The 10,573-nt window shown below is 41.4% G+C and overlaps 1 protein-coding gene across 1 annotated transcript in view; it reads left to right on the top strand.

Annotated features, from left to right (window-relative positions):
* Kiaa0586 (KIAA0586 ortholog) overlaps nucleotides 1-10,573 on the top strand; it is a 93,661-nt gene that overhangs the window by 55,793 nt on the left and 27,295 nt on the right. The window contains exon 28 of the mRNA XM_013346903.1: nucleotides 8,825-8,976. Coding sequence (XP_013202357.1) covers nucleotides 8,825-8,976 — 152 coding nt within the window. The remainder of the gene's footprint in view (nucleotides 1-8,824; nucleotides 8,977-10,573) is intronic.

Raw genomic sequence — 10,573 nt, 5'->3', positions numbered from 1 at the left:
TGACTTCAGAATGGCGATGCCAGTTTACCGACAGTGACTTCAGAATGGCGATGCCAGTTTACCGACAGTGACTGAGGATTTTCTTCACATTTTCTAGCGTTTGTTGTCTTTCTCTCTAATAATAACCAGGCTGATTGGGGTAAAATCTCAAGCAGTTTTTAATTGCATTTCCCTAGAAGGTAGGAATATTAAACACTATTTTGAATATTTATTGATGTTGTGGTTCTGTTTAAAAATTGTTGTCTGTGTGTATAGAGAGATGTGTATGTGTGTATGCCGTGCGCTCCCCCAACGGAAGTGTCTGTGGAGACCTGAGGTTGATGCTGATGTCATCCATTATCAGTCCTCACCTGTTTGTTGAGATCATGGCTCTTACTGAGCTTGGCGCTCACCAACTGGCTTGACTGTCCAAAAGTCCTTAGGATTTGCCTGTCTCTATCTTGGCAGCACTGCGGGTACAGACACAATGGCATGCCTGGATTTTACATGTGTGCTGAAGATCTGAACACAGTTCCTCCTGCTTGCATAGTGAGCATTGTCTCTACCGAGCCATCTCTCAGCTCTGGTACCTCTTCTTTTTTTTTTTTTTTTTAAAATATTTATTTATTTATTTATTATGTATGCAATATTCTTTCTGCGTGTATGCCTGAAGGCCAGAAGAGGGCACCAGACCTCATTTCAGATGGTTGTGAGCCACCATGTGGTTGCTGGGAATTGAACTCAGGACCTTTGGAAGAGCAGGCAATGCTCTTAACCACTGAGCCATCTCTCCAGCCCCTCTGGTACCTCTTCTTATAAGAGCTGCCTGTCATTACTTCACTATTGTTATAATATAACAATAATATTATAATTAATAATAATAAAATTATTAAATTTTTAGCATTTTATTTGTGCAGTTTTTTATATTTTAGGTATTAATCTTCTGTTTGATATGTAGGTAGATATTTTTCCCGTTTTGTAGGCTGCCTCCTCGTTCTGTTGGTGGTTTCTTCATTGTGCAGAAACTGTTTGATTCATGTAATCTCATTTGTTTCTTCTCATAATGATTTCCTCTTTTGCCATAGGAATTCTGTCTACAAAGTTTGTGCCTGTGACTATTAAAGACATGGCTCCCTCTAGCAGTTGAAGAGATTCAGGCCTTATAGTAGAGTGTTTCATCCATTTTTAATTGACTTTTGTACAGAAACATGGATACAGTTTTATTCTTTTACAAGTAGATACCCAGTTTTTCCAACACTTTGTTAAAGAGACTGTCTTTTTTCTAATGATTGTTTTTGTCAAAGATTAGGTGGCTGTAGTTGTGTGGCTTTATTTCTGAGTTCTCTTTATTTCATTGGTCGGTGTCTTAGTCATGTGTCTTGCTGCTGCGATAAAATATCTTCCCAAAGCAACCTAAGGAAGAAGGAGTTTGTTTTGCTTATAATTCAGAGGGTCCCATCTGTAGTGGGAGGAGTGGGAGGCAGATGCTGACAGCAAGCCCAGTAGACAGGACGATGAATGCTGGGGTGCAGCTTGCTTTCTTCTTTGAATCAGTCTGGGACCTCTGCCCATGGGATGCTTAAGGCCGCTCCTCAACTGGGTTCACCTGTCTAGATAGTTCCTCAGACATGCTCAGAGGCTCGTTTTCTGGGTGACTTTAGATCCTGCCAAGCTGACAGTGTTGGCTGTCACAGTTCTACATTGTATGAACTTGATCCCACTTCAGTTACCTTTAGCAATGACTTTCCCCCTTTGTCACCATAGATGCATGACCATTTTATAATAAATTTATTTACTATGGAAAGTCTTCGTTGTTTTTAATAATTACAACCTTGTTTAAAAATCCAGGAGGGAATAATTGGGACAGTAGTAAGGAATGATCAGACCAAAGCAAGACCAAAACCCAGCAGGGAAAGTATCAAATACTGTAGCTCCATGTCCAGCTTCAGGGACCTGTGATACAATTTTGGGGGCTCCAAAGGACTTGGGTAGCCCCTTCCCTACTCCTCCATCTCTGTTAACTGCAGCATACCATAGCATTTCCTCAGGTCAACTTTATTCAATGTCTGGAGTTTTCCTTGGCAGGTATCCCTTGGTCCTAGTGGATTTTGGTCCTGGTATTTCCAACATCCTGGGTTCTCCATTGAAAATTGGGTTTTACTTTTGCAGTTTTATATCAGACTTTTGCCACACGCTGCTTTGTCTCAGGGCTTTCTGACTCAAGTCAGGCCTCCACGAGCCTCTTAATCTAGTTTTTCCTGCCTGCAAAACCAGTGATGCTGCTACCAACTTGTGCTGCCAGCTTGGGAGGAGGCTGAGCTCTCAGACCTCAGTTACACCAGCTCCTGTGTGTGCGCCCTGGGGAAACACTTCTAGGCTTTCAAGGAGCAAAGGAACTGCCTCAGCTGCAGTCTGCTTCAGGTTAGGCGCTTCTCTTTCAAATGAATTAGCATTGCTCACAAAGGGAGCTTTCACTGGCTGGAGTCTTGCCCTCAGGACACCTTTTCTGTTGTGGTAGAACAAAGTAGCAGGCTTCCTTAAGGCTGCTATCACTTGAGTAGTTAGAGCTGCTTTCAAATCTCTGTCAGGTTCACTTAATCCTACTAGTTTCCTTGTGAAACACACACTTTCCGCTTAGCTCTTGGATCCCTCACGTAGACCTAGATGAGAGCAGTTAAAATAGTTGCCATACCACAGCCTGAATGTCTTGGAATTTCCTATGCCAAACAAATGAGTCCTTTACATTTAAATTCAACCCCACTCAGGTCCACAGGAGCCAGGTGCAGCCAAAGTCTTTGCCAGAGCGGCACAGGAGTGCTGTTAACCTGGTTTCCAGCAAGAGTCCCTATTCCTCTCTGAAGCCTCATAAACCTCCGCTGTTTGTGTTTCTCTTTTTAGCGTGTCTTCTGGGCCTACCAGAATGGCCTGTTACCCTCTGCTTGCAGTACTCTAGGCTGTGATAGCCCACCCACCACTGGCAACCCTTCCACCATCTTCCCTTAGAGCAATTCCAGAGCCTCAAGAACCACGTGATCAGCCCACTTCTCAGTACCATCCTGTTGCTGTGACAGAAGCAACTTAAGGGAGACAGCGTTTATTTTGGGCATGTTATCATGTGTTACCATAGACATCATAGAAGGAGGGCATGCATGACAGACAGCAGGGATGTGAGAGAGACCACATTTGTTTCGGCTCAGAGATCAAGGGCACAGACGTCATAGAAGGGAAGGCCTGACAGTGCATGAAGCTACTGATCCCCTGGACTCCACAGTCAGGAAGCAGAGAGTGATGGGTGATGCTGCTCAGCTTGCTTTGTCCTTTTCAGTGAGTCCAGAACTGCAGCATGGATGGTAGTGGCCCTTTCATGTGTGTCTTCCCGCTGCAGGTAATCGTGAGTCCTCACCTGCATGCCCAAAGGCTGTCTCCTGGGTGATTCTACGCTTTATTTAATCGACAGTGTTAACCATCACAGTCTATTCCCCTCCTCACTAAACTTTATTTTAATGGCTCTTAAAATTCTCAGACACGTGTTTGGTTAAGTTGCTTCTATTAAAATGTACTAGTTATAAAAATTAATAACTTGAAGGTCCATAAAACAAAACATTCTCCCTTCTGAGTGTGGGATTTTACTATGCCTTGTTATTAACCTAATACTGAACTTAAATGGCCAATTGAGACAAATAGTCCTGAGACCATCCATGCAGGTGTAATGATAAAACTCATTTAGTTTTTTGAGCATTCTGGGAAGACGTGGTGACTTTGAAACCTTCAGCAGCCTTCTTCTCTTCCTTCCCTGTTACCTTGATAAACACAACATCTGATTCATATGAGTAGCAAAATGAGCCAAAAGAGGAAGTCAGAGACACTCTCAAAACACAATGCTTTCCTGGAACTGTATTCGCCGTGGCAGCTTCACCAAATAGGATAGTGAGGGCATCTTCTGACTTCCTGCTGGAAAGGTCATCAGTCTTCCTTGCAGCTTAGCAAATTAGCCTGCTGTGTAAGTCTGCGACCGTCTAGTTCAGGGGCATTGCCAGCTTTGATTTGGCCTGAATCATTCAGGATAATCACCTGAGCAGTTAGCCAGCTGCGTCCATTGTGGGACATTTTTGCTGTTGCTACAGAGGAACATCTTGGACAGACATATTCTTGACATTGACACCTACCAGGAAGAGCCTCAGGTACATTTCCGTAGACTTTATATTTTAATTGTGACATTGACTAAAGCAAGGCTAACCACCAAACAGGTATGATAACACTAGTCTCCACTTGGCCCACAGCAGCAGTACCAATACCACCAATGTTATAGACAGCTAGGAGAGCGAGGCAGGTGCAAAGACTTGTCATTTGGGCAAATTGATGGTAGGAAACATCCCAAAGTACACACATCTGTATGAGGGTGTTTGGTACCCTGGAACTGGAGTTAAAAACAGTTTTGACCTGCCATGTGGATACTGGGAATTGAACCTGGGTGGTCTGGAAGAACAGCCAGTGTGCTCTTAACTGCTGAGCCATCTCTCCAGCCCTGGTCATTGCTGTCTTTATGAGTGACCTTGCATCCTTAACCCACGGCATGTTAGCACTTTTTACACAGATGCTGCCATGCCAGGTTCATAAACAGTTCTCTTTAAAACTTGTTTTCATTGTTCCGTGTGTATAGATGCTTTGCAACATATATGTCAGTGTACCATATGTGTGCCTGTTGCCTACAGCAGCCAGAAGAGGGCATCACATTCCCTGGAACTGGAGTCATGGATGGTTGTGAGCTGCCATTGGGTTCTAGGAACCAAACCTGGGTCCTTAACAACTGAGCCATCTCTCCAAGCTTCATTTTTTTGAATTTTATTTATTTTTATTTTATGCACATTGGTGTTTTTTTATTTTATTTTATTTTTATTGAGAAAAGGAAAAAAAGTTTCCCCCTCCTCCCAGCCTCCCATTTCCCTCCCCCTCCTCCCACCCTTCTCCCCCTTCCCCCACTGCTCTCCCCCTCCCTCTCCAGTCCAAAGAGCAGTCAGGGTTCCCTGCCCTGTGGAAAGTCCAAGGTTCAGGAAGGTGAACATCCAAACTGGCTAGGCTCCCACAAAGCCAGAACATGAAGTAGGATCAAAACCCCGTGCCATTGTCCTTGGCTTCTCATCAGCCCTCATTGTTCGCCATGTTCAGAGAGTCCGGTTTTATCCCATGCTTTTTCAGTCATAGTCCAGCTGGCCTTGGTGAGCTCCCAATAGATCAGCCCCACTGTCTCAGTGGGTGGGTGCACCCCTCGTGGTCCTGACTTCCTTGCTCATCTTCTCCCTCCTTCTGCTCCTCATTGGGACCTTGGGAGCTCAGTTCAGTGCTCCAGTGTGGGTCTCTGTCTCTATCTCCATCCATCACCAGATGAAGGTTCTATGGTGATATGCAAGCTATTCGTCAGTATTGCTATAGGATAGGGTCGTTTTGACATGGGTGTTAGATCCTCTACCACTGGAGTTACAAATAGTTGTGAGCCACCATGTGGGTGCTGGGAATTGAACTCAGGACCTCTCAAGAGCAGTCAGTGCTCTCAACCACTGAGCCATCTTTCCAGCCCATAGCCAAGTTTATTAATGTAGGTACTGACTTCTTTAACATTTTTTTCATATCTCTTCTGACTGTAGGGTGGCTCAATGGAATCCATTTTGTTAGTAGCAACAATTATTTCTTTTATACCAGCATTTAAACTAAAGGGCATGCTCATGAATTTGCCATTTTTGGAGAGCCAACTTCAAATTCAGCAATATCCACAGCAGTCATCTGTCAGCATGGTCAGCCCAGAAAGGCCTATAAAGGCTATGTCATGGCGCATGGATATGATCCTTGCTGGGCTAAGTCCCAGGGAGATGGTGCTCATGATTCACTTCCAAGACCCAGGTAATCTTAAAGGAGCTCGTTCTGCTTGGTAGCACACTTCTCAGTTGTTTTAGTTTAGTTTAGTTTTTTTCCTTTGTGTTGTCGACTTTCCAGTCTGGGTTTTGGGTTGGATTTTTCTACTTGTTTGTAGCCTCTTTCTGATGCATCAGAGACTAGAAATGCAGGTCAAACCACAGCAAGCTGCTGCTGTACTCATTAGGATTCCTCATGTGGAATTTTTGACTTTCAGTAGGATTTCATAATTGTCTTCATATAGAGTCTACTAATTTTGTTAATATTTTATAGTTTTGATCATGATAGTATAATGTTATAATGAAAGGAAAAGCTAATGGCTTTGAATATTTATATAGTGTCGTGTCATGGCACCAAAGACTCTTTTAATTCTCATAGTTATTTTAGGAACACCAATACTTTTTGTTCTGTTAGTCTAGTAGACTAGAATCTTTGGTATTTATCATATCATCAGCAAAAAAAAATTTTAATATTTTTCTTTCAGCATTAAATATGCTAATTCTCAGTTTATTTGCCAGTCATAGAAAAATGGGCAAATGACATAGGACTAGAAAAGGGAATGCCAGAATTTTAAAAAGCATATCTACCACCAGAAACATTAGTTACTCTATATTTTGTATGTTATTGCCATTATTTTAATTAATCTTATGTAGTGCTGGAGAGTTAGCCAGGTAGCTGTCTTCATAATTGCTTTGTACATATTAACTACTATAGAGGTAAAAATTAAAGCTCAGTGGATTTCTTTGCTTTGTGCAAAGCCCATTAAAAACTTGATTTAACATAAAAACTTGAATTAACATAAAACATCAATCAGAGAGTGATTATCTGTTATGTCTAGGAAATTGTCAGCTGTTTGATTCCAGTGAAGGTGATTGCCTTTAACATGAAAATGTCTATGCTGTCATTAGAATATTTCATTTTAAACAATTTAGTTCATGAATAACTCTTAAAGTCTTTCACATTGATTAAATGAAATTATGCTATATTTAAAAGATAGGCATTAATAAGAAAAACAGAATTTTTTTAGAAATATTTGTGGAAGGAGCTGGCTGGATCAGTCTGTGAAGCGCTTGCCCTGAAAGTGTGAGAGCTGGGACGAGCGCACACACAAGCTAGCGTGAGGCTAGAGAGATGGCTGAGCGTCCAAGCTACTTGCTCTTGCAGAAGACCTGGGTTTGCTTCCCAGCATTCTTGCCTCTGGGTACCAGATATGCACATGGAGCGCTATATACATGCAGGCCACTGTGAATGCACATAAAATTAAAAAAAACTTTTTTCTTTTTTTTTGTGGGGGAAGTATGATGCCAAGGACGGTGGTATGCACTTGTAATCTCAATGTTGGGGCAATAGAAGGATCTCTTCCGACTTGTTGATCAGCTAGATTAGCATAATTCTTCAAGCCAATGGGAATCTTATAGGAGATTGACAGCATTCCCAAGGATGGAGACCTGAAGTGGTCCTCCAGCTTCTACACAGTCAAGCACACATGAGTATGTGCACCTGTGCAAACATGAACATATATGTATTAAAAATATTTTGGGAAGAACATGAAATATGAAGTCTAAAATTAGAAATTGTTCTTTAAGTCTTTGTTGCTTCTTAGCTTCTAGATAACTCATTGAAGAAGTGCTGTATGTGAGACCCTTTGGTGTATAGAGAAGAACACAGGCTACAGTGATGTCACCTACGTAGATGACTCATTGAAGTGCTGTACGGGAGAGCCATTGGCGTATAAAGGACAACACAGGCTACAGTGGTGTCACTTTTTAGAGATTTTTCTGCTCTTTTTACTGATTTGATTGAGGTGACATTTAGATAAGAAAAGAGGAATATGGTCATTTAAAGAAAAATACAACAAAACAGAGCTGATTGATACCAGCCTTTTCTAGCCAGGAATTGCCCAGTACTTTAATTTAGTATTGCTGTTTTTCTAGTGACATGTATTCATTGTACATACTATTAGATTTTGTAAGAACTTTTTTTTGTTTGTTTGTTTTGGTTTTTCAAGACAAAGTTCTCTGTGTAACCCATCTAGCTGTCCTGGAACTTCCTTTGTAAACCAGGCTGGCCTCAAACTCACAGAGATCATCTGCCTCTGCTCCCAAGAGCTGGGATTACAGGCCTGTGCCACCACCATCTGACTTTCATAAGAACATTTTTATAACTGTATAAAATTATTATACTATACAATGTAGTTTTTGTCAGTTTGACACAGTCTAGAATTATCTGAGGAGGGAGTCTTAGTGAGAGATTATCTAAATTAGATGTGGCTGTGGGCGCTTATCTGGGTCACTGGAAGGCCCACCCACTGTGGGAGACACCAGTCTCTGGATGGGGCCTCCTGGGTGGTGTGAGAATAGAGAGGACAGGCTGAGCAGGGCTTTCACGCCTTGTTCATTGCGCTTGACTGTGTGTCATGTGACCCATGCTTCCCATTCCTGCCTCCTGACCTCCCCACAGGGACTGACTGTAACCTGGCACTGTGAGCCAAGTCAGCCCTTTCTCCCTTAAGTTACCTTTTTCACAGCAACAGTAAATGAAACTAAGACACCCTCTGTCCTCCCTCTGTCACCCTTCCTCCTGTTATCCTGTTCTGGGCAAGATCACCTTTTAAATAAAAAGTATCATTGAGTCTGACCTTTTAGTGCTAGAAAAGGTAAGTGGGAATATTGTGAGCTGTGGGGGAGGGATGGACTGCATGGGTGATGTTGATTGGTCCTTACTTGGAATACTCCATAGATCTGTTTGAACATAGCTCATTTTTACATCCTCTGTGGGTTTTGGCTTTAATATAAATACAAGCTTAATACTAGGCATGCTGTGAGGTTTACTGCTGTTTCTGAGTAACACTTAGGAATGCTGTTAACTGTAGTTTGTTGCTTGTTATTTTTCTAAGATAACTCTGACAGTTTAACTTTTGTCTCCATGTTTGTTTTAGGTAATGTTTGTGAAGATTCACATGCCAGTCATGGTCCAATGAATATAAGGGACTTGGAGTTGCAGCCCTGTCCTAGCTTTGTTCTTCCCGTAACACACACAACAGCAAAAGGCAATGATGCCGATTCAGGAGCAGCTGAAGACTTTTCTCAGGTACCAAAGCAACAGCGTTTGTGCTTTACTTAAAATGAGAATTGTAACTCTGTGAGTTAAAAGCCAGCCTGGTCTACATAGCAAGTTCAAGGCAAACAAAAAAACCAGACTGAGTTCAGTCCCTAGGACATTTTTAGGGGGATAGGAGTGGCAGAAGGAGACAGGGTCTTACTATGTAATCTTGACTGGCATGAAGCTCCCTGTGACGACCAGGCTGGCCGCAAACTCAGAGAAATCCTATCTCTGTCTACCGACTGCCTCAACATGGTCACCATCTTCTAGAACATTCTTGAAGGAGGAAGGTGAGAACTAACTCCATAAGTGGTCCTTTGACCTGTACATGAATGCTGTGGCAGACACAATCCCCTGCCCACATATATAAAATGTCTGACACCTTGTGAAGTTGCTATTATCATTTATATCTTTGTGACTGTATAAAACCCAGCTCAGTAACTTAAAAGTATTAAGTGTTTGATGTTTATAGCTTTAAAATATATAAAGTATAATCCGTGAAAGCATAACAGTTTCATAATGAGTGAAACCAATTGCCCATGAAATCTTCTATATTAAAAAATTATGATGATTTTTCTTGAAGATCTTAATCTAAATAAAGGCTCATGATAATAAATACGATTTTGTATTCATGATTAGCAATTCATTCCTCATTGTGAATTAATTTATTCAATCAGTATTCATTGCATGGTGTTTTACAATATTGCATGGTATCAAGGAAGAAAATTAAAAATATATTATAAAGATTGCTTATGGAATAAAACATATAGGGTTTGTTGTTGCTAATCTGTGTTCAAGCAAAGATCAGAAAAAAGCTAATAAGTATGCTAATAGTGTCTATATCAAAGAAAATATTTTTTGATTAAGAGGCAAGAACTTGCTGGATGTGATAGCAAAAGCACTGCTTATAAAAAAGGGAATTAAAAAAATTAGTTTACCGAAAGTAAGAACTTCTATTCCCCCAGAATAAGAATTTCTCCCTCAAATATAGTATTAAGAAAATAAAAACACAAGTGGTAGAGCGGGAGAAAGGCAAATCCAGAGAATAAAAATGAACTAAAGAATTCAATAGTGAACAGTGTAATTTAAAATGAACAAAAGATGTTCGAGCAGTAAATGAGCGTGCATCAGAGACTAGAAATGCAGGTCAAACCACAGAAGGCTGCTGCTGTACTATCAGAAAGCCCACATCCTGGGGCTGCCGTGCATTTGTTGGCAAGGGCGTGGAGCAACTGAGCTCTAGTCCATTGCTGGCTGCGAACACTAAGTGATACAGACATAGAGCCAACACGTGACCTATGCATTTTACTTACCTAGAGGATTTAGAACAGATGAGTGTCCATAGGTACTTTATATTTGTAGTAGCCCCAAATTGGAAGCAACACAGTGTTTCTCAGATGGTGACTGGACAAAGTGTGTTAGGTTCTGTATTCTAGAACACCACAACCCTCAGTGCACTGTGAGTGTAGGGACTCTTGAGATGGACAATACTTTACTTGATTTTTTTTTTGTTTTTGTTTTTGATTTTTGGTTTTTCAAGATAGGGTTTCTCTGTGGTTTTGGAGCCTGTCCTGGAACTAGCTCT

Source organism: Microtus ochrogaster, chromosome 1 (assembly GCF_000317375.1).
Source record: "Microtus ochrogaster isolate Prairie Vole_2 chromosome 1, MicOch1.0, whole genome shotgun sequence".
NCBI classification, from domain to species: domain Eukaryota; kingdom Metazoa; phylum Chordata; class Mammalia; order Rodentia; family Cricetidae; genus Microtus; species Microtus ochrogaster.
This window is presented reverse-complemented; position numbering and strand designations above follow the sequence as displayed.